The sequence below is a fragment of the Populus euphratica genome, unplaced genomic scaffold (genome assembly GCF_000495115.2).
Source record: "Populus euphratica unplaced genomic scaffold, PopEup_1.0 scaffold179.1, whole genome shotgun sequence".
Classification (NCBI taxonomy): domain Eukaryota; kingdom Viridiplantae; phylum Streptophyta; class Magnoliopsida; order Malpighiales; family Salicaceae; genus Populus; species Populus euphratica.
Window position 1 is genome coordinate 342998 of NW_011500059.1, and position 21801 is coordinate 364798.

Here is a 21801-nt window from a genome sequence, read left to right on the forward strand (position 1 = left end):
GAGGGAACCATGTGGAGAGAAGCAAAAGGAGGGGACCCTGTATGTATATATATTTGGCACCCAAAAAGCCTAATTTCTAATCAAGTAGAATTTCTTCAGTGAAAGTTCTCTATTTGTGTGACAACAAGCCATGTGATGACAAGATATGCCTCCCCAGCTTGTAGTCTTCTACTTTCTAAAAGATCATGATGACTGTCCACTTACATGCCAATATATATAACGCGGTACCCAGAATCAACTTTTAAGGCCATCTTCTTTTTCAGATATGGGAGAAATGAAGGAGAGGGAGGGAACCATGTGGAGAGAAGCAAAAGGAGGGGACCCTGTATGTATATATATTTGGCACCCAAAAAGCCTAATTTCTAATCAAGTAGAATTTCTTCAGTGAAAGTTCTCTATTTGTGTGACAACAAGCCATGTGATGACAAGATATGCCTCCCCAGCTTGTAGTCTTCTACTTTCTACAATATGGTTTGCATCTCATGATTACGTACGAACACACCATGTACGTTTTGATTTATTGATTTTGAACTTGCTTTCTGATCCGTAAGGTGGCCACGCCAAAAACCCATCAAGATCAAGGTAACTATCATATTCGGACCAAGGTTTAGGTTCTGATAATTGATCAAATTAACTTGGAGATCAACAAATCAATCTAACCTTATCTCAAAAAACAATGTTTTTTTATTAAAAATAAAAAAATAAAACAATGTTATATGAAAAATAAAATAAAATGATGTTATTTTAAATAAAAATTAAAAAAAAATCTTAAAATTAATTTGATAAATTTCCATTTGAGTGTAGTCCAGTTAATTGAATTACAAGATTGATTTATATGATAATGATCAGGTTAATTTAAATAAAAAACAAACAATTGATTTATATGATAATCTAAATTTGATCAGGTTAATTTAAATAAAAAACAAACCAAATATAATTAATTTGTGTGCTAATAAATCACTAAATTAATTTATCAAACCGAGTGTAAAAGGTTCTGTGTTGATGAATTTATATCATTTTGTTAGAAGGAATTTAATAATTATTTTAAGTAGTAAGGGAAATTTGTCAAAACTCAAAAAACACGCATATAGTTAGTGTAATCTACCGTTCTACCCGCATTCAGATGGAAAGAGCAAACAAATCGGCTTCTACTTGCCAATCTGTTTTTCATATCATGGGAGGGTTTTGAGGGCGGGTGAAATAATTGATTTTAAACTAATTTATATATTAATCAAATGAGATAATTAGTTTTTATTATATGTTTAATTGAGTCCACACCATGGAAGCTTTTAAAATTAGTATAATTGTGCTATAGTGTGAGATTTAGTGCGCGTTTGATAGTATTGTAATTTTTAAATTTTTAGAGCAACAGTTTTTTTCAATATTAATAATTAGAGAAAAAATCTAGATTATCCACTACATTTAATGAGAAAAAACACATAAATCTCTTCTTTACACCTCAAAAAATATTATTTTTATCTTTTTAAATTTTTACCTGCTTTTATTTTAAGCAACTAAACTAAAACATTAATATATATATATATATATATATAATGTACAGTCATCAATGACAATCAACATGGAGACTTAAAAAAATAAGAAAAAACTAAAACAATTAAGAAAATGAAACAAGAATGGAAAGTATAGAAATCAAATAATGCTAAAAAATAATGAACTAGAAAAAGGGGGAAAAACTACAAGAAAAATCATAAAAAACTATTCACAAAAATAAATAAATAAATAAGAGAGAGAGAGATTCACAAAAATAAATAAATAAGAGAGAGAGAGAAATATTTCCATTAATTTTCGAGCTTAATATCTCAATCCCTTTCAACCTTCCTTCCAGACAACAAAAAAGACAAAACCATAAATTTTGGACCATCGAGAGTCTCTCCTCTTCCATCATTGCATCACGACTAAGACCTCAAGCAATCTCGTTGTTGATTTTTAATCACTGCAAAGCTTCTCCAACGCCTCTGGCCGACTACCAACATTGTGGATACCTAATCTGACCCTCTCAACAATTTTTGATGGTTTATAGGTCTGACCAGATGAAGAGATGGAGGAGAGGACAACGACAATGACGATGGTGTGGAGGGGCTTGAGAGGAAGTGGAGGATTTGAGTTTGATTGAAGATTTATGCATTTTTAGGGCTTGAAATTTAGTGTGTTTGTATTATTAATACTCCAACTGAAAGGGAATTTTTCTTTGAATAAGGTCTTTTTGTTTTTTTTTTTTTAATTTCGATTGAATTGTTCTCACATTTTATCTGGTTTTTATAGTTTAGGGCTTTGAAATTATTTTTGGTTCCTTCCTTGATAAAAAAAAAAAAGTGTTATGTATTCAAAATTAACTATGATTTTGTCAAGTTCTTTGCCCAAAAATATAAAAAGCCAGAAACATAATGTAAAAGCACATTTTACAATAATATATCCTATTAAATCGATAGAGATATTTTCAAGCTTTAATCTTTGATTTAAGCTCCAAATGGTAATTTAGACAATTAATTTATGTGCCACTCAACAATGCAGTAAGAGTCTAGATCTTGAGATAAAAAAGAAAATGACAGCATCACATAAACTTTGAAAGAGTAAATTATAACGTAATCCCTATATTGTGCCAAACTTTATATATATATATATATATATATATAGTTTTTTTAAATGCCTTTTTTCTATAAAAAAAATCCCATCTATCTCCTTTTGTCTTCCCTTTTCTATTTTAACAAATTAATTGAAAAACAACATAGATTTGACAAAATAACTATATTATAAACGAATTTTAGAACATTTTTTTAAACTACAAGGATTAATTTTTCATTAAACTAAAGAGGCTAAGTTATAGCTAGTTCAACTTAAAATTGTGCCTTGAAGGAGATAAATTAAAAAAGAAAAAACTTCAGCATATCTTATAACATTCTAGGATAACATAATCTGGCAGCTGTGGATGCACATCATTGGCAGAACGAATTTCAACACCATGGATTGATAATCTGTCGCGAAAGGACAACGAATTTCAAAATTCTGACATCCACATGCAAATTTTGGGGTTCGAGCCCTAAATGTTCATCGATTATTTAAATAATTTATAGTTCAAGGTCAATCCCCTTGTGTAAACATGCGTGGGCATTAAATCAAATTCATTTTAAAATAATAATAAAAATAATTATTAGATAATAATATTAGACAAGATCCTGAGACTTGTATATTTGGTCGATGGAAATACCAAATGTCATTGATGCAAAGGTAGGGCCAAGGCGATCATGAAATCTGACGAGTGAACGTGTGAGGTTGGTTCTTAGGCAGACAAGCTCAGCTAGAATCACACTATTGTGATGGACGCAGAAACCTTGTCTAGAATGGTGAGATATAGATGGCCTGGATGTGTACACCCAGTCCATCTTAGCCTTGTACACATCAACCCATCAAGGCCAAAACATCTACAGCGATTCATGAACAAAGGTATCTTGGCCACTTTAATGGCATGCCAGAGCATTTAGATTGCATAACAAACACGGCAATTATAGAGCGCAAGGACAATTAGGGTTTGATTTGGTAACTTTGAGTGGGTAGTTCTTCGAGGTGGTGTTTGAGTTTTATTGTTAAATTTATCACATGTTTAAATTTTATTAATAATATAAGGTAGAGTTGGTCGAGTAAATTTTAAGATTAAAAAAATATTAAAAAATAATATAAAGCTATTATTGAATCTCTTCTAAAAATTTAAGTTATTGAATTAAGATAATTCTCTGATATAGTATCAGAGTTTTGTTAACCAAGTAGTCATAAGTTCAATTCTCACCATCTTATTATACATGATAAAAATTAAACACAAGGTAACGTGAGTTTATGTAAATTTCAAGATCAAAAATTTTTCATTTGAAGAGTTGTGTTAGAAAATAATATAAATTATATTTTTGGATTTCACCCAACAACTTAAACTTTTAGGGTGAGACGGTTTTTTGATGTGGAAATGAAATTTAAACCATAAACAACAAGTCTCAAGTGACATAATTAGACCTGCGATTACAAATGGTTATGCACAATCAAGTATGAGTTTGCCACAACTAAATGAGGATCTACTAGACTAGAATAATGACTCAAAAAAATCATAACTTTTGATCTGATCATTGGATCACGCTTAAATATTTACAGGAGTCTCCAGAGGTTGTTTCCCTTATAGTAGTCATTGTCTTGCTATACGGACCGTTGAGTCTTTAAATATAAAAAATCTCATCGAGCCCTCTGATTAATTTTTGTGATTTTTCTTCTTATTTTCAGATTTCTTACTTAATTTGGATTTTAAGCTTCTTTTCTTTGTAATTTTAGATTTTGAATTTTTTTTTGTTTTTTTTATTATTTGAATTAGGGTTTTTGACCTATTTAAAGTTTTGTAAAGCTTCAGATAAGAGAGACATCATTATCATTATTTTAGAAAAACAAAGCTTGTAAATCTAGGGCTCACATCTACAACTTCTTTTATCCATTAAAATATTTCATGTTCTTAGTTTAATTATTGTTTTTAGCTTTAAGTTGCATCATGAAGTCTCACCCTTTTATTTTGTAAACAATGATTGTAGGTATGGTTTAAGACATGTTCCATTAATATAGCTAATTAAATTGTTGATTTGATGGTTCAACTAAAAAAATTAAAATTAGTAAATTTGAAAAAATAAATTTATCTTTTTCATTTTTAGCATAATTGAATTGCTATAGAATTTGGCCAATTAATATTGTTAGGTTCAATGGTTCAAGCCCTACCAGTTTGACATCAATACTTTGCAAACATACATTTGGATTACCAGTCCATGCCAGATACGATAACATTTAGTGGTTAACTATGGAATGTAGATGTGATAGGATGAGAAAACTTCCGTTTTAAAGAGGAAGACCAATTAAATAACAGGTAGATCCTTCTAATTAATACCTCATAAGTCATAATATTATTTTTTAAAAAATTACATATTTGGTAATTATCTATTTATAATATAATTCTACCCTTATTAATTTCTTACCTAAAAGAGAAAGAAAGAACATAAAAAAAGAAAAAAGGTCGTGTAAATGCTCTTTATTCTTTATTATTGATTATTATAGACTGTAAACTCATGCTAAAAATGATTAAGTTTATGAAACCAAATAATGTAATTTTTTAATAGATTTTAGCAATTAGCGGTTTGTGGCAAACCTATTGGATGAGATATTACCGATATTTATTGTATAATTATTCATTAAAAAATTAATTAAAGGGTGGGTGGTACTATTCACCCATAAATTACAATAGTAATTCATAATGCTTTTTATTTATTCTTTTAGTTTTTTCTTTCATTTTGATCCCTCAATTTTTTTTTCTCTTTAAAGTCGTGTTTATTTGGAATTGGATTTGGTAGTTTGTTTTAGTTGCCTGACTTATAGGATTTTAGTATGTCGAGAAAAACATTCATTACTCATTTGATGCTTGGTTTAGCAAAATTAAGTGAAAAATTATTGATTTAAAATAATTGAAGATATGAGATCAAATTTAAACAATAGTTAAGTGTTTAGCTCCTTTTTCTTAAAAAGAATCAGATATTGAATTGTAGAAGGAGGAAAAAGATTTACCCTAATTTTTTCAATCACTATTTTTTTTTTTCAATTTGATCATTTAAAATTAAGTTTATTTGGGATTAGGTTTCACAATGCCTTTTGATTGCCAAAAAATAGGAATCTTGCGATGTCGAGGAAAAATTCTAACATCTAATTAATATTTGATTTTGCAAAATAAAGTTTAATTTTATTAATCCAAAATAACTGAGGCTTGAGGGATCATATTGAAACTAATAACAATTACAAGAACTGGGATAAAAAGACAATAAAAAAAGAATTGACGCATGCATTGCATATGCCAATATGTATAGAAAGTTACGCTCTTGTAGCACGTACAACTTCCTTCGATGTTGTAACACTATCATATGTGGTGTTTATCAAAGTGTCTTGGCAAGGTCATCCCAGTGGTACAACTCATATTGTTATTGAAGGCGTGTGGAGGCTTATTTTTTTTCTCCTTAATCATTTCTTTTTCCTATTCTTGGTTCTTGCATCCATTCTCTTCAAAATAACAAGAGGTCTTATCATTTTATTTTTATGTTAAATTTGATTGTTATTTTTTTAATTATTATTTTTTTTGGATCTCTTTTAATTAATTTTTTTTTCCAATATCAACCCTCATAATTAGATTGCTTGAGAATTAAGTTTCATAATTTTTTTTATTTGCCTTTCATGAAGTAATATAGGCCTCATGACTCAGGTCATGGGTTTGGAAGGTTATCCTTAATTGACTTCGATTATTTTTTGATCTTTTATTTTAATTGTTTTTTTAATTTCATTATTTAACACTGGGTTTATTGGGAATTGAGCTTTGTATTTTTTTTTTATGGGGTTATCCTAATTTTAAGATCTAAGTCATACGTTTAACAGATAATTTATGTTAACTAGGGTTATTATTTTTCTTAAAAAGAATTGAATTCTTTTTTAGTTTCGCCTTTCAATGCTGGGTTGGTTTGAGAATTAAGTTTCAAGATTTTTTTTATTTTTTTTATAAATGGTTATCTAGATCTCATAACTTAAATCACATGTTTAGAGAGAGATCGAGTAGAATCGAGTAGTTTTTTTTAGATATTTTTTTAAAATTCATTTTTTATTTAGTTTTGACCTTCAACATTTAGGATGTTAATTATTAAGCTTCGTAATTATTTTTTATTTACTTTCTATTAATAAGTTTGCATGGTTAACTTATGTATGTTCATGTGTGTGTGTGTTATTTTTATCCTAAAACATTTATGCTTATTGGGAGTTGGGCTTTCTAATTTGTTTCGTTTTGTATTTTATGATGTTGTTATTGTCTCATAATCTAAGTTGGAAATTTTGTGGATTAGCTAAGGTTAATTTGATTTATTCTAAAATATCATCGTTTTAATATTTAAAAAGAAATAGTTTTATTTAACATGTTACCATTCTAATATTTTTTTTAAAAATTGTTCAATATATATTGTTTTTTAGTTAATGCATGGTTGATTTGTTTTTATGAAAAAAAACTCTTTAGCAATATCCTTTTATTGTTTTTGTATTTTTTTTTAAATGATCTAATCTGGAACATAAGACGTGAGATAAGGGTCTAGTTGAACTAGAGGTAAAAAATTTATAGTATCTCAATTAGCTTCTAGCAAATAAAATAAAATCAAAAGAATGCTTTTATAAACTAAATACCTGTGAAGATAAGAACAAGTTTTAGTCATTGGACATTGCCAACAAGATTTTTATATATTTTTTTAATTTGTTTATAATAATATTATTTTAAAACTAGCTGATTAAATTAAACTATTTTGTGACTAAAGTTGATTTTGCTTGCGAAACAATAAATGGTTTAGTTTTGCATGCTCATCCCATTTTCCCACTAGACTGTAGAGTTCATCAAGTGTGCTCTGACTTTGTAAAATTATTCATTATTTCTATAAATAGATTTTTTTAAATAGAATCGATCCATGCTCATGTAATTACCAATACAAAGTTATTAAACTTGATGTAGCTATTGATTCAATCCGAGATTTGTATTATTAATTTAATATATTAATCTAAATTAATCTTATTTTAATTTAAAAAACAAATTAAATTTTGATAGAGTTATTAAATTTTTTTTTTCTAACTCAAGCCCAACTAGATTTGAGTGTCAAGGAAGCCCTTTTAAATTTAATAACAAAACAAAAACCAAAAAAACCTTCCCTATCTACGTGATCATGAGTCATGACCATGCTGGTCCAATCAATGAAATTTGGAACTGAAATTTATATCAATAAAAATGAAATTTGATGCATATACATATACATATACATATACATATACACACACAGGTACATATACTCACACATCCTAGTTAATATTACTGGTGTAGCGAAGGAGGGGGGTATCATATCATATGTAATGTTTGGCAATTGCTTACATGGCTCCACTAAATAACTTGTAGTAATCTTGCAGGATTGGATTGTACGTGACAGGTTGTCCAACGATTTAAAGTGTGTCGGGGAATCTCTCATTTTTCTTTAATGTTTGTAGCTAACCATGAAAAGGGAATTTTCTTTCAAATTATATATATATTTTTAATTTTTGTTTTAATAACAAATAATCATGCTCAATTGACTGTCAAATTATTTTGTTATAGAGGAAAATATATCTTGTTAATCAATTTTTTATGATGAAAACATATTTTTTTTATTAGTAGTATGTTATATGAAAAAAAACTATTTTGGGACAAAACTATAAAAAAACATAACATTTGATGATAAAAAATAAAAAAATGTTAAAGGAACAAAGTAATTAATAGTTGGAGGGACTCTTTTTTATATATATATATATATATTTATTTGTATGATGTTTTAGTTATTAATTTTGTAAGGTATTTAGTGAATTTATAAATTAGTTGTAGTGCATATAAATCGATGAAGATATCTAACTAAAAAAATAATAATAAATAAAAACACCGCACAAAAATACAAATGCAAAGTATTTCTATGTTTTGTTTTATTAAATAGTGTAATTTTGGAAAAATCCTCTAATTATGATCATCCGCAAATCTCCTCCCTCTTAATCATCATTCATTCAATGTGCAGTCGTTTCTCTTCACTCAATTTTTTTACTGGTTTTTCTAGAGCCCCAGTATTGATATTGTAGAGAATTTCTTCCCCTAAAAAACAGAAATTAAACATGTGGCACGAAATTTACCTTTTAAATATTTGTTTATTCCCCCTATTATTATCAAGACAAAATCCAAATAATTAAGGTCCGAAAGGAGAACACGAACTCTCACAAAATTTGAATGCTGTTTGGTGAAAGACTTTAATTAGGGAGACATTTAGCTCTGCGGTCACAACCCTAGCGGGGAGCACTCCAATGGGAATGCATAGCAGTAATTGTCTTCTTTTCACCATAATATTTTGGGAGTGCTGAGATGATTAAAAACAAATTTATTTGAAATATAAATTGTAAACCCCCCTGGAGCCATCACATCAAATATTTAACGTGGGAAGGGAAAAAAAATTGAAACCTAAAATTGATTTCAACTTGGGCATCTCATGATTAATTACTTGAGGGGGTAAGATCTTGTCATGGCAAGGGAGCATGCATCCTTTCTCCTTTTTAACCTCTAGAGCTTACATTTCAAGCAAAGATGTTGAATTTCTGTGAATTTTCCGATCCTCATTTAAATGCCTTCGGCCAAACGGAAATTAAACACTCAATTTTTATATTACATAAACTGATAGTCATCAGCCAAAATCATAGATATATATATATATATATATATATTGTTAATTTCTAATGTTTAGTTTTTATGTTTTAAAAGTGTTTTTGAAAAAAATTAATTTTTTTTTTTTTTTTCTTTGTTTTTAATTAATTTTTTTTTAGTATTTTTATATCATTTTAATGTGCTAACATCAAAAATAACTTTTTAAAATTAAAAAAATTATTTTAATATATTTTTAAATAAAAAACATTTTAAAAAACAATCATAATTATACTTTTAAATAATTATATTTTAAACAAAACTTCAAAGGTTTGGCTCTCTCGTAATTTTTTTACCTTCATTGAGATGTCTTCAATAACACTCAATTTTAATATATAAAAACTGGTGGTAATAGTGAAAGATATAGTTATAAAACTCATTCAAGATCTAAGTTATGGATTAATGACTTAATTAACTAGAATTTTTTAATTAAAATGATGTGAATTAGATTTGAAATCAACTGGTCACTTGATTGACCAGCAAAACCAAATCATATTTTATAATTACAATAAAAAATAAACTTTGAGGTCTCGGAATACATATTTTAGACGAACAGCCAAGGCTCGCACTCTTGTCTAGTCTACCATGCCTTTGTGATAAAAGCAGAAGTGCATGGTTTTTGATTCACTAATGAGGTCGATTGACAAAATTATTGGAGCAGAAATATGCCCTTTCTAAAAGGAAATCATAGCCACTGCAATCACCAAGAAAGCTAACGCGGATTGTCAAAATGCTGACCACTTTTCTTCATCATTTACAGGATCCAATTGTGCAGTCTAAGGGCAAAAGAGAAGGCACGAAACTTGAAGATTTTCAGCTACACTTTGCCCCACTAAAATTTTCTCCCTTGATCACTTTATTATTTGCAAATGCCGTTTGCTAGCTTTAGTTAGTTTTCTTGTTAATGGATCTAAGCTTTATTATCTACTGTTGCTGTTCTTATAATTACAAGATTTTGATAAGTTTTGATAGATTAACACAAGATTTAGATCGGTTTATGTTAATATATATATATATATATATATATATATATATATATATAAAGAATTGATTTTATTAAAAATTTAAATTAATTTACGACTTGGTTAATCCTATTAAAATTTATCACTTTTAAAAAAATTAATTTAATCATTTAAGAAAAAGAATTAGATTACCCCGGATTAACGCTAATCCCTTCACACTTTTCTTGGTCTTGGTCAACTTCACGTGGAGTTTAAAAACAATTACTAATAGTAGTAGAAATCTTATAGCACGGTAGACAAAATATTTTGGGTCTTATCATAACTATATTTGACGTAGAATTTGTTGACTTATTTTCATAACAATCTTGAAGAAAATTGATGGCTTTCCAGAAAGTTATAAGGGAATGATCTTGGAAATGGCTTTAAAAGATTAAAGATGCTTGGAAATATGATAGGGCTTGTTACTTAAAATGTTTTTAATTTTAAAATATATTAAAATATTTTTTTTTTATTTTTTAAAAATTATTTTTAACACCATGATATTAAAATAATAAAAAAACATCAAAAATATATTAATTTAGTTAATTTATTTATGATCTTTACCATCAAAATGAAACCTAAATTTAATATATAAAAAATCCGAGAATTCTCTATTTGTTAAGACAAAACAAAAAAAATGTTAATAGGAGAATTATCCATATACCACTTGCTTGACTTTAGTGCTTTGCCTTTGGAACTTGAAAAGGTAAATTTAAAAAAATTATAATTTCTTCAATTGAAGTTTAAAGAGAGTTTTCATAGAATTTTTTCAAAATTATAATGTGAGTTAATTAAGCAAATATTTTAAAAACCATACTAAGACACTCTTTACTATGAGAAGTAGGGGTGAGAAAAAAAATAAAAAAAAAACCTGAGAAAATAAAAAAATAATTAAAAAACTGAACCAGTAAAAATATTAAAAAAACCAAATAAAAAGTTCAAACTAAATGTTGTTTTTATACTTCTAAAATCATTCAAACCAAACCCAATCTGTTAAGCTTGAATCCTAAACCAAATTTTTTATAAAAAAAAAGCCTAATTTCCTCTCCTCAAACTAGAATCTGTTCAGAAATTCCAGTTTGATTATTGATTTTAATCTAAAACTAAAACAAACAGAAAACCATCAACCCTACTTGGAAGCACTAAGCCAACGGAAAATTAATGGAACTATTAAAATAGCCATTCAATATTTAATTTTCATTGGTTTAAGAGTTGAATTGCCAGCTCCCCGGAACCTGGTTAGATGCATGTATGGCAGCAAGGATGGACATAAAGAAATGAAAAGATAGCAATGTTCTATGAGTTTGTGATGCTATGAGCTTGTGGGCGTGATGTATGGGCATGGGAAGCAAATCTTAAAAGGGAATCAAGGCAGAAAATTGGCCTCTCTTTGCCCACAGACCACACCGTTCTCCCTCTGCTCAAGATATGGTAAGAGCCACATGATTTCACATTAGGGAGAAAAAGGCACCTCTGCTGACATCACCTGAATCTCTCGGGGGATTTTGATGGGTCCCACTGCCACCCCTCTATTCATTTTCTCTCTCCATGTATTTTGCTTTCCCTTTTGCTTTCATCCAAGACTTCCTCCCTGTTTTCCCCATTCCCCCCATCGTTCTTATTTATAGAGTCCTCTACTCCCACCTTATATGTTCTGTGTAGTGGTCTGGGCCATGTAGGTAAAACCCACCTCCCCCAATCTCCTCCTCCGCTTTAACATTTCCCATGTAGATTTTATTCTTTTATTTATCAGGCCTTTGTGTTTTTCTTTTATGCATTGCTTGCCCTATAATTCAATCCTGTAATCAACTTGGAAAATTTGCAAGATTTGAAAAGATATCTGGTCGGATCTTGCTTTGTGGGGTGCGTGGAATTTGTTGTCAAGGTCTCATTTTTTTACTACAAAATACGCCCCTCCTTTTCTACTCTCCTCCTTCCATTATAGAGACAACACCACAAAAGCCAACCCAACCCAACCCAACAAAAACAAAACAATACATGGCATAACCAAAACCAAAAACCAGAATCTTCTTCTGTATTATTGCGCTCTATATTGAGGTGATATTGGATCTGGAGTTTGATGCAATGGCAATAACAGGGGATTCACACTCACAGTTTCATGTTTTAGCTGTTGATGACAGCTTAATAGATAGAAAGCTGATTGAGAGGCTTCTCAAGACATCATCCTATCAAGGTACTGACTTTACTTTCTCTGGTTAAAAAAGGAATGGTTTTTATGACATGAGACATGGTTTTTCTTGTTGGGTTCTGATTCTTTTATCATGACAGTTACTACAGTTGATTCTGGTAGCAAAGCCTTAAAATTTCTGGGATTACAAGAAGATGAACAAAGCAACCCAGACACACCTTATGTTTCTCCTAGCAATCATCAGGTGAAGTTTTTTTAATACCCCCCCTCCTTCAATGTAGAGATACCTCATCTTTCTTGATAATTTTTCATCTTTTCTGATTTTATTCCTTGTTTTTTGGAGCTTTTGCAGGAAGTGGAAGTGAATCTTATTATTACAGATTACTGTATGCCTGGCATGACAGGCTATGATCTGCTCAAGAAAGTAAAGGTATAAGCTTTCTATCATTTCCTTTCTCTTGTCTTCATTTTGAGTAATCATATATTCCCTTCTTTTTCCTCAATCTTTCCCATTGAGATCCATTTCTATTACTGGCAAAATGGGTTCCTTGGAAATTCTTTCCCAGGTTGAGAAATCTTCAGGGTCTAAATGATGTTAGTTGATTGGTTGTCGACATGTGTTCTATTATTGCCACTTGCATGAGAATCTCAAAGAAGATCTATTACGAATATTTTGCCACCTATTTTGTATCCAAACAAATCTAGGTCAAGATATTCAAAGATTTCCTATGTTTCTGTGTGCTAACTTCCCGTGTCATGTCACACATCAAAGATTTTAATGCACATTTATTTACCATGAAATCAAACAGTGGTGGTTAAAGAGACTTATATATTTTTTTATTCCTTTTCCTCTGATCTTGCAGGAATCATCATCTCTCAGAAACATACCTGTAGTGATCATGTCATCTGAAAATGTTCCTTCAAGGATCACCAGGTGAAAGACCAAACCAAGCTAGAATTGGATTATGTTTTTTTGCCTTTTGTGGAAAAAATACAAGGAAACTATAATTTGATTTTTGATGTCATAAAACTGAGTAGTGAGCATAATTCATCCATAACACAGATGTTTAGAGGAGGGAGCCGATGAATTTTTCTTGAAGCCAGTAAGACTATCAGATTTGAATAGGCTTAAACCTCACATGATGAAAACTAAAATCAAGAACCAAAAACAAGAAGAGCAAGAAGAGCTTGAAATTCCAGATATTCAGTCAGAAGAGCAGCAACAACCAGTGCAGCAGCCATCACCACAGCCACGGCCACAGCCTGAGTCACAACCACAACCATCAGCACTACTACTACAGCCCAACAATAACAAGAGGAAGGCTATGGAAGAAGGGCTATCACCAGATAGAGCCAGACCTAGATACAATGGCATTACTACTATGGTCTGATAAATCAGGGGGAGCTCTCTTTTACAATGTAATTCAGATAATATTCTCTCCCCTTTCTAGATGTTAAAGCTGGTTAATACAGGCTCAACAGAAGTGTAGAATAGAGTTGCTTCATCTATACAGTTTTTACATGAAAATATTTCATTCCAATTTTGTCTTTGCTAATTAAGCTATAAGAAAAAAAAAATTGTAACTTAAATTTGGAGTTGATCCGATGAATATTATAAATTGTACAGGCCCTTATAATTGTTAAATCCTAATCGTCCTTACTTTGAAGACTAGTAGGTACACAGACTAATTAGGATTATAGAGTGTAAAATTTATAATTAAAATAAAAAGATTACAGTTTATAAAGTGAAATCAATTTGATTGCGGTAAGAATCAACCATTTGTATGGACCATGTTAGATTGTTTCCCGACTTTAAAGAGAAGGGTCCTTGTGTTTGTTGGCAGAATCCGTATAATGTCATTTTCTGTCATCAATGCATCTTCATGTGACTTGACTCTGAAATCCATGGTAGAACTGATTCTGATTGGCAGTTTAGGCCCATATTAGTAGCTGAGCCTGAAACATGTGTCTTCCCTTTCTATCTATTCGTCTGTTTCTGTATCCCTCACTCTAACCGTGTTCACATTCAAATATCATCAGAAGATGATGTTTGTGCAACGGGAGAAGGAAGGGTTCTGGTATCCCTTTCAGGTTCCTTGACTAGCGTGACGATTTGCCAAGTTCATCAAACCCTGAGCATATTTTCATAGTTCATAAACTCCCACCTGCTAATTTCCTAATCCACGTTCATCTGTTTTTTTTTTGCCTTTTCTTTTGCCAACCTATCTATCAGTAAGATATATATCCGGTAAAGCTATGGTTAACAAATCTACTAGAGTAGCTTAACCCCTGTGGTTTAACAAAACTTATCGATCAGTCCTTGAAAAATCAACAACCATATATAGTACTTTAATCCATGTATATCTCAAATCATTTCCGCCCATTTCATGTCCTCTAATTTATCATTATTATTAATGAAATAGAGAGAATAGATAAAAACATTAGATTGGTGAGATATGAAAGCATTTCTGGTTACAATAGATTAAGCTTGGCCAACACAAGTCAAGAAGCTTCAAGAGAAATTACTGTCACGGTGAACTACGGGGCCCCAAGTTATTATTATCCTTAATCCTGTTTTTTTTTTAAATTATTTAAAAAAAAATATTTTTGAATTGTTTTAATATCCTAATGTTAAAAATAAATTTTAAAAAGTAACAATAAAATATTTTTTAATATATTTCCAATAAATTTTTTAAAAAAAACATATATACAATGTTAGGGAGTGATAGCTTCTACTTTTAGGTGCATTTTAAAAATATATTTCACGTAAAAAAAAGCTTCAAGATATATTGATATAAAAAAATTAGCATTTTGAAACAAGAAAATATTTTTAAAAAGTACCTACATTACAATGCCAAGAACACAGAAGACCCCCGAGGAGGAAAGTCCGATCTGCACTATTGTCTTACATTACAAAAAATTATCTGATGCCAAGACAGAAGAATTATATGAAATTCAGAATCTCATTCAAAAATGAAATCCCAATATTACATAAGGCAAAGGACCAATCAACAAGAACAACTGTATCATCACACCAAACTGCAAATATATGTTTCTGCAAACACCTAGATTTAGTGTAACTTATTACCATGCATTCTCATGGTACTAGAAAACGTACTGTTGCATTATTTTGAACTTCTTTTTTTCACCCTAAACAATCCTACTGTCAACAGTCATCACTACATACAGAAGTCAGCGAAATTTTACACGCCAATCAATATCTCCAGTGGTTTCTACATAGGAAGCTTCTCCCAAGCTAAATTGCTATTTACAAAACCTGTACTAGGGATGCAGTTGGACCTGCAATAACAAAACTGTGAAAGAAAGAAATGAAAATATAAAGAAAATAAATGCTTTAACAAATTAAAAAGGAAAGGCAAAGATATGACTCTAAGCATGAAGTATCTCCACATTTCCATCTTTATGAAAAAGTAAAATTATGAGAACCAAAATTAGAAGTATAAATATATCATACCAAACAAATATGACATGAAGAATGTGCTAACACAAACCATTTCTAGCAGTCTTAGATATATAGAAATATCACCATGAAAGAACTTAATTCCGACACAGCAGAGGTGAATCGCAGCATACGCTTTGCTGATAAAAAATTGTACTGATAACCATCCAGTAAACACTAGCAGCACGAGCAACTCAAATAAAATTAAATAAAAAAGCAACACGAACAACTCACCACAGAAATTCTAAGACTACTATTCACTTCCAAAATCATCATAACTCATGCCTTCTGATATGGAGTCCAGCCTTCTATTATCTCCTGTAAAATCAGGGCAACCAATTAGCTTGCTCCTTTCTGATGTAATAAATATTATCAATACCAGGGGGAAAAAAACCTGGATGTTCTCTTTCACGAGAATCTGGGAAGTTATCATTGTCTGCTGCTAGAAAAGGTGATCTTGAATAGTTCTCCAATATTTCTGAACATAGAATACAAACAATTGTAACACTTGTAAATTCGCCACTCAATGTTCCACACAGAATTACTTGCAACAGAAGACCCAAGTTAAGAGCTGACTCCAATTTAATCAATGACCAACCTGAGTTCTCATAATCGAGTCCTCTAAGAAGTTTGTTGCCTAACTTTTCAGTTGGCCAACAAACAACTAAAATAGCAATCTTGTGCAAAAGTGTGCCAAAGGGAGAGTTAGGGATTGGAAAATAAAGAGATGAGAAAAGAGGGAGATACAAGGTGGGGCAACAAACCTGAACTCTGGGTAAAATCAGCTGTCAGATCCGAGAGACTGAAAACTTGAGGAATCTGACTTAAAAATCCAAATGAAGAAGTGTCTGCGTCCAGAATAGACTCATTCAAGGCTTGCGAACTGGAGTCTACACTGCTGAAAGATGCAACAGATGCATCTGCAATAGATGGGCGTGCTTCTAGGACATTGCCATCAGCGCCAAACATGTAAGGGGAAGTACCTGAATAACCAGCTTCTGATTTGATCATTCCCCCATTCATTCCTTGCAGCAAACCAATGTTTGAGCTCTGCATTGAAAGCATGTTTGGAGGTGCATCAATTCTATTGGCACGAGCAGATATTTCAACCGCAGCATGCATACTTGAGTGCAATGATGATCCACCATTAGTATATGCATTTGTCAAACTGGAGCCGATAGGGTGATGCATGCTCTCTGGCTTCAAGGTTGGTCCTGTATGATCCGGACCATAGCATGCTGTATTCTGGTGCACTGACAAAGAAGCCAAAACCAGGTGCCATAAAAAGCAGGGATCATATAAGGGATAACAGGTGAGAAAGCATGCTCCACCAAGAAACTACATAAAGATTCAAAATCAAATTATCCTTGTAAATGCACAATGATATCATTTTGATCGGGACATTCAGATAACATAGTTCGGCAATCAAAACAAATGTCAAGAAACCATCTAAACAAAAATGCATACTTAAAGCAAATATCCAAAAAAGACTTCCAAAAAATTGAAATTGAAATTCAAAAAAGGAAGGAAAGAAACTGTGTTATCTACCACACTACTAAGCAAAACTTCACAAAATAGCACATTCCACAAATACAGATTGACAGAGAAAGAGATTTTTTAAATCTATTTTTAAGGAAGAAAACAAGGAAACCATCTTTAACATCTTTCCACTATGAAAAAAACTGATAACTCCAGCTTTTCCAGCAAGTCCCCTCCCATACCCTACAAATTCATTTGAGAGTGGGGCAAATGGCCAGTAGCAAGTCTGATAAAGAAATTTAAATTGCTGGCTACTTGTTATTAATGTACAGTAATTACTATTACTTGGGAAACTTTGAAATAGGCATCATGAACTTGGATATTGATACAAAAGCCCACAGAAGGCCACCATTTCTCCTCTGCTTTAATCTCTCACTTACAGAACTTTGCTTTGTTTCCAACCAAACAGTTTTTCTGTAAGTTATATAATGATTCTGAAATCAAATCATAACAATTACAAAGCACAACTGCAAAGCTGAGCCCAATTATGTGAAGACTTATTTATAACAATGTTCTTGATGAGTAGATGCCTACAGATCAGACAGTGAAATGTTCATGGGGAAGAAAAGCAGTCTTACATGGTGAGATATGAAATCCATTAGAAGTAGGCATTGGGGCAACTCTGGTTGAATTTAGGTCATGCATCAAGTGAGCCTGCTGCACAAGCAGCTTGTTGAATTCCTCTATTTGTTGCTTTACCTTCAACCTCAGATAATAAGCCCTGAAGAATTCTCGATTCTCTTCTTCAAGCTTTTGCCAAACTGGAAAATAAATTTACAGGTTTGAGAATGAAACAAGATCACCTAACTTGAAGTTGTTCCCGAGCTAAACAATGTTAGTTTAGAAGTATGTAACAATGGAAACAAGGGGAAAAGAAAAGGAACCATAATCAACAAGCCTTGCCAGTTCAACTTTTTCAGAAAAACACTTTTGACCTACTATTTACAAAAAAAAGTTGGAGATAACTCCATTTAAGTTTAAATGAACTCTCCCAAAATGTCAATCAAAATGGCTAAACCAATATCCGGTCCCAAACTTTTCAACTTATTTATTTTCCAGTCCTTGTGCATTTATTCCATGTGATTGAATACTTAAAAGAATTTTAAATTCCATTCAGTGGAGTTAGAACAATTGAGGAATTCACCAATGGATGTGACACTTCCCATCCAGACAGACAGGCGGACTGATGATGCCTAGTGGTTCCATTCATGAACTGATAGTCACTTGAAAAATTGCTCAATTAGCATTGTGCTACATACTGTTTGTCAAATAATCACATAAAGAACAAATAATCTAATAATGCTTAAAAATGGTGGGAAAACTCATAACCAGTTATCCTAACACTACATTAAGCAGCACTTTCAAGGGATCAAGAAGACAATAAGAAACCCTCAAAAGTGCCACTGTAGGAAATAGTAAGCGTAGAATCTACTCATTATTAAACTTTCTGTACCACATAAACAAGGAGTTCCAGTGTTAATTGTTACCAAGTTCAGTGAAACCAGGCTCAATCTTTGCTTGAGCCAACAACGTTTCCACAACTTCATTCTGGTTCATGTACAGTTGAAGACACCGCTCTATGAGATTTTGCACCTGGAAAAAAAACATCAATAATCCAAAGGAGATTTTTTATGACTGCATAGTTATGTCAAGGTCTAAAAGATTATTTAATGATCCCTCAACCCCATGAAAAGAGTTCTGATGCAGAAACCCATTTTTCCCAAGGAAAAAGATACAGATGAGAGACAATCTCTAATTAACAGCTGTACATAAAAATATTTTATGGACACACTGGGTATTGTGTGCATAGCAGATATCCAGACTGTCCTATTCTCCTTGGTTATTTACGACTATTTTTTTCTAAATTAGTAATGTTAAATGGCTAGCACTGAAAAAGTACTACTGAGTCACCAACATAAAAATAAAGCAAAGCTATCACATGCATGGCTAGAGGAGTGTTAAAAATAAGGCCAATGGACCTGCACATATTTAGCCCAAGATAATGATTTGAACTCCCAAAATTCTATAGACAAGATGCATTCCCTCTGGGTATCATTAACCCTTGCATGGAAAGACAACGAAAATGTTGTCTGTTATTTGACCTTTAACTTAAAAACCTGAGATTTAAGCTCATACACAGGTGACTAATGCCTGCTAATACTTCCAAATTTACAGTACATGAAGAAGAATTTCCAATTAGGACCTGGATTTCTATATTAAAATCAAGTTTCCATTTCAGTATTTATCAGGGAAAGGCCTTAGGAAGGAATCAAAATGTGCTGATGGTGGTTATATATAAAACACTGTTATCTAGCAATGAAGACATGTAATCAGTTAAAAAATTCCAGCATCTATCTCCGTGAAATTCAACTAGAACAATTCCAACACAGGGTCAAGTAGCCTATCAAGAGAAAACATTTTGGAACTACATTTGTTATACAAGGTGCTTGAGGAAGCCAAAGGTCAAAACTAATTTTGTCAACAAAAATTAGCATTTTTCAACTATCCTCATTGGCCGCTTCCTTGATACAAAATAATTCTACTGCCAAAATTAGTAAAACAAGATAGCACATATCAAAAGTTCATCAACTCTAAAATTCAAAGATCTACAACTTACAACTTGTATGTCTTTTGGTAAGACCCTTCTCACTGGTCCGCTTGACATCTCTTGATATTGGAAATGAAAAGGACAACAAGCTGAATAACCTTCTATGTGACAATATCCTTCATTAGTCTATTTTATTTTACATGCTATTTCCTCGAGGCTTCAAGAAATATTAGATTTGATGAAAAAGGGTCTAAACTGAAACAAGCATACACAAGAATCAATATTCACGAATTAGTCCTCCCATGTTATCGAATGTTAAACAAAAAACCAGAGATAAGTTTCCATCAAAATCATCTATGCCAATAAAGCAAAAAGAAAAGTCAATTAACCATGTAATTTAGCATCAGATCCTCCAGGTACTCACACCTAAGCAAAGGATTAAGCAGTGCGGATTCGAATAAATACTAGAACTCAGTAAATCCTGCAGCCAGGAGCACCCAAAAGCAAAAGGAAAAAGGTTAAAAAAGGTGTTTGTGTGTCAGAAAAAATTTCCATTGCAGAGCATCCAATTACTTAAATAACGAATAACAATTAGAACACCGCAAATAAACCTCAGCAAAATCAAATTACAACTAAGCATTTAAGAAACAGTTGACGGTTAAGTTTGAATTCCATTGAATCTAGCACTAATTTTCCTTAATAATATATTAATCCTAAACCACTAAACACCTAATTACAACACAACGAAGAAAAAAAAATCTCCAATCCTTCTCTCACGCAAGTTCATTCCTTTTCAAGCTTAACAATACACTTTAACACACAACTTGTCCTTTATCTCACAGTTTTGAAACAACCATTAACAATGGAAAAACAGTTCAAACACAAGAATTGTATTCCAATCCATCCATCTATAATTCTCCTTAATAATTCAGGTCCATACATAACCTCCCAAGTCCCTAATTAAAAAAACTAATAATAAAAAAAAAGGTTGTAAAGCTTAATCCTTTCGCACCAAGTTCAAAGCTTTTCCAAGCCCAAACACCATCCCCCCCTCAATTTTCTCGTAAACCAAACACTTCCCCTCCCATATCTATCAATTTTCTCATCAACCAAACAGACCCTGTCACCATTCAACAAAATCACAAAAAGAAAAATTTGATCACCATAATTCACCAAAAAAACCAATACCCTAGAATCACAATAACAACAACAATATCAAAACAAACAAACAATTAAAGAAGAGAAAAAAACACATTAATTTCGACAAAAAGTAGAAAATAAATGCAGACAGTTAAATAAATATAAGAAAAAATGATAATAATAATAAACGGATAAAATACAACGTTTGATTATAATAATAATAATAGTAATAATAATTATTATTAATCTACCTTAAAAATTGGAAATTTTGTAAGAGAGAAAGAGATAACAAAGAGAGAAGCAGAGGTTTTTTATGGATCGATAATGGTGTCTGCTTTTGTTTTTTTAATCTGGTAATGAAGAGGAATATTTTTATTTTTGTGGGTGGGAAGAAGCATGGAATCATGCCACGTGGATAATCGTGGGAGTTGTGGGGACAAGTGAAGAGATCAGGTGGTGGTGATTGATTGGGACTCTCTAGTTTTTGTTGGTGTACTGCTTGGTCAAATGTTGGTCAACTTTTGGATTTTTCTTTTACCAAGTTTGCTGTTCTTTCTTTTATAATGTGAATTTAAATTTGGAGTTAGAAAATAATTAAATAATAAATTGGTAATGATTACAAATAATTCGATTTGAGGTATCTAATTTATTAAT

The 21801-nt window shown here is 31.3% G+C and overlaps 2 protein-coding genes and 1 long non-coding RNA gene across 9 annotated transcripts; 2 read left to right on the plus strand and 1 right to left on the minus strand.

Annotated features, from left to right (window-relative positions):
• The first annotated feature begins 409 nt into the window (after positions 1 to 409).
• Positions 410 to 1684, plus strand: LOC105108009 (uncharacterized). Its single transcript, XR_838979.1, has 2 exons — positions 410 to 593; positions 1631 to 1684. It is a non-coding gene; the product is annotated as an uncharacterized LOC105108009 (long non-coding RNA).
• Positions 1685 to 11904: 10220 nt separating this feature from the next.
• On the plus strand, positions 11905 to 14105 carry LOC105108010 (two-component response regulator ARR8). The gene is made up of 5 exons (XM_011002137.1): positions 11905 to 12505; positions 12601 to 12704; positions 12813 to 12890; positions 13324 to 13394; positions 13524 to 14105. Exons 1-5 carry the CDS (start codon positions 12397 to 12399, stop codon positions 13849 to 13851), a joined length of 690 nt encoding a protein of 229 aa, XP_011000439.1. The 5' UTR covers positions 11905 to 12396; the 3' UTR covers positions 13852 to 14105.
• A 1301-nt stretch (positions 14106 to 15406) lies between these two features.
• Positions 15407 to 21504, minus strand: LOC105108011 (uncharacterized). Of its 7 annotated transcripts, XM_011002143.1 has the most exons (9): positions 21399 to 21499; positions 20397 to 20488; positions 20077 to 20262; positions 18947 to 19052; positions 18038 to 18220; positions 16685 to 17173; positions 16315 to 16398; positions 16155 to 16238; positions 15407 to 15760 (listed from the first exon to the last, which is right to left on the minus strand). In XM_011002143.1, the coding sequence occupies exons 3-8, from the start codon at positions 20122 to 20124 to the stop codon at positions 16174 to 16176; spliced, it is 975 nt and encodes a 324-aa protein (XP_011000445.1). In that variant the 5' UTR covers positions 20125 to 20262; positions 20397 to 20488; positions 21399 to 21499; the 3' UTR covers positions 15407 to 15760; positions 16155 to 16173. The 7 variants fall into 7 exon arrangements, with proteins under 7 accessions (XP_011000445.1, XP_011000443.1, XP_011000441.1 ...); XM_011002141.1 differs by lacking the exon at positions 20397 to 20488 and having other exon boundaries at positions 21399 to 21504; XM_011002139.1 differs by having other exon boundaries at positions 20077 to 20488.
• Positions 21505 to 21801: the final 297 nt, after the last annotated feature.

What these genes read in the sequence shown, in the direction of transcription:
- LOC105108011 (XM_011002141.1), bottom strand. Translation starts at nt 20,124, where the DNA reads ATGTCAAGCGGACCAGTGAGAAGGGTCTTACCAAAAGACATACAAGTT. An exon ending in TACCAAAAGACATACAAGTT is followed by an intron (nt 19,053 to 20,076) that starts GTAAGTTGTAGA and finishes TTTTTTTTCCAG; the next exon opens with GTGCAAAATCTCATAGAGCG. An exon ending in TCGTGAAAGAGAACATCCAG is followed by an intron (nt 16,239 to 16,314) that starts GTTTTTTTCCCC and finishes CTGATTTTACAG; the next exon opens with GAGATAATAGAAGGCTGGAC.
- LOC105108010 (XM_011002137.1), top strand. Translation starts at nt 12,397, where the DNA reads ATGGCAATAACAGGGGATTCACACTCACAGTTTCATGTTTTAGCTGTT. An exon ending in TTTCTCCTAGCAATCATCAG is followed by an intron (nt 12,705 to 12,812) that starts GTGAAGTTTTTT and finishes GAGCTTTTGCAG; the next exon opens with GAAGTGGAAGTGAATCTTAT. An exon ending in ATCTGCTCAAGAAAGTAAAG is followed by an intron (nt 12,891 to 13,323) that starts GTATAAGCTTTC and finishes CTGATCTTGCAG; the next exon opens with GAATCATCATCTCTCAGAAA.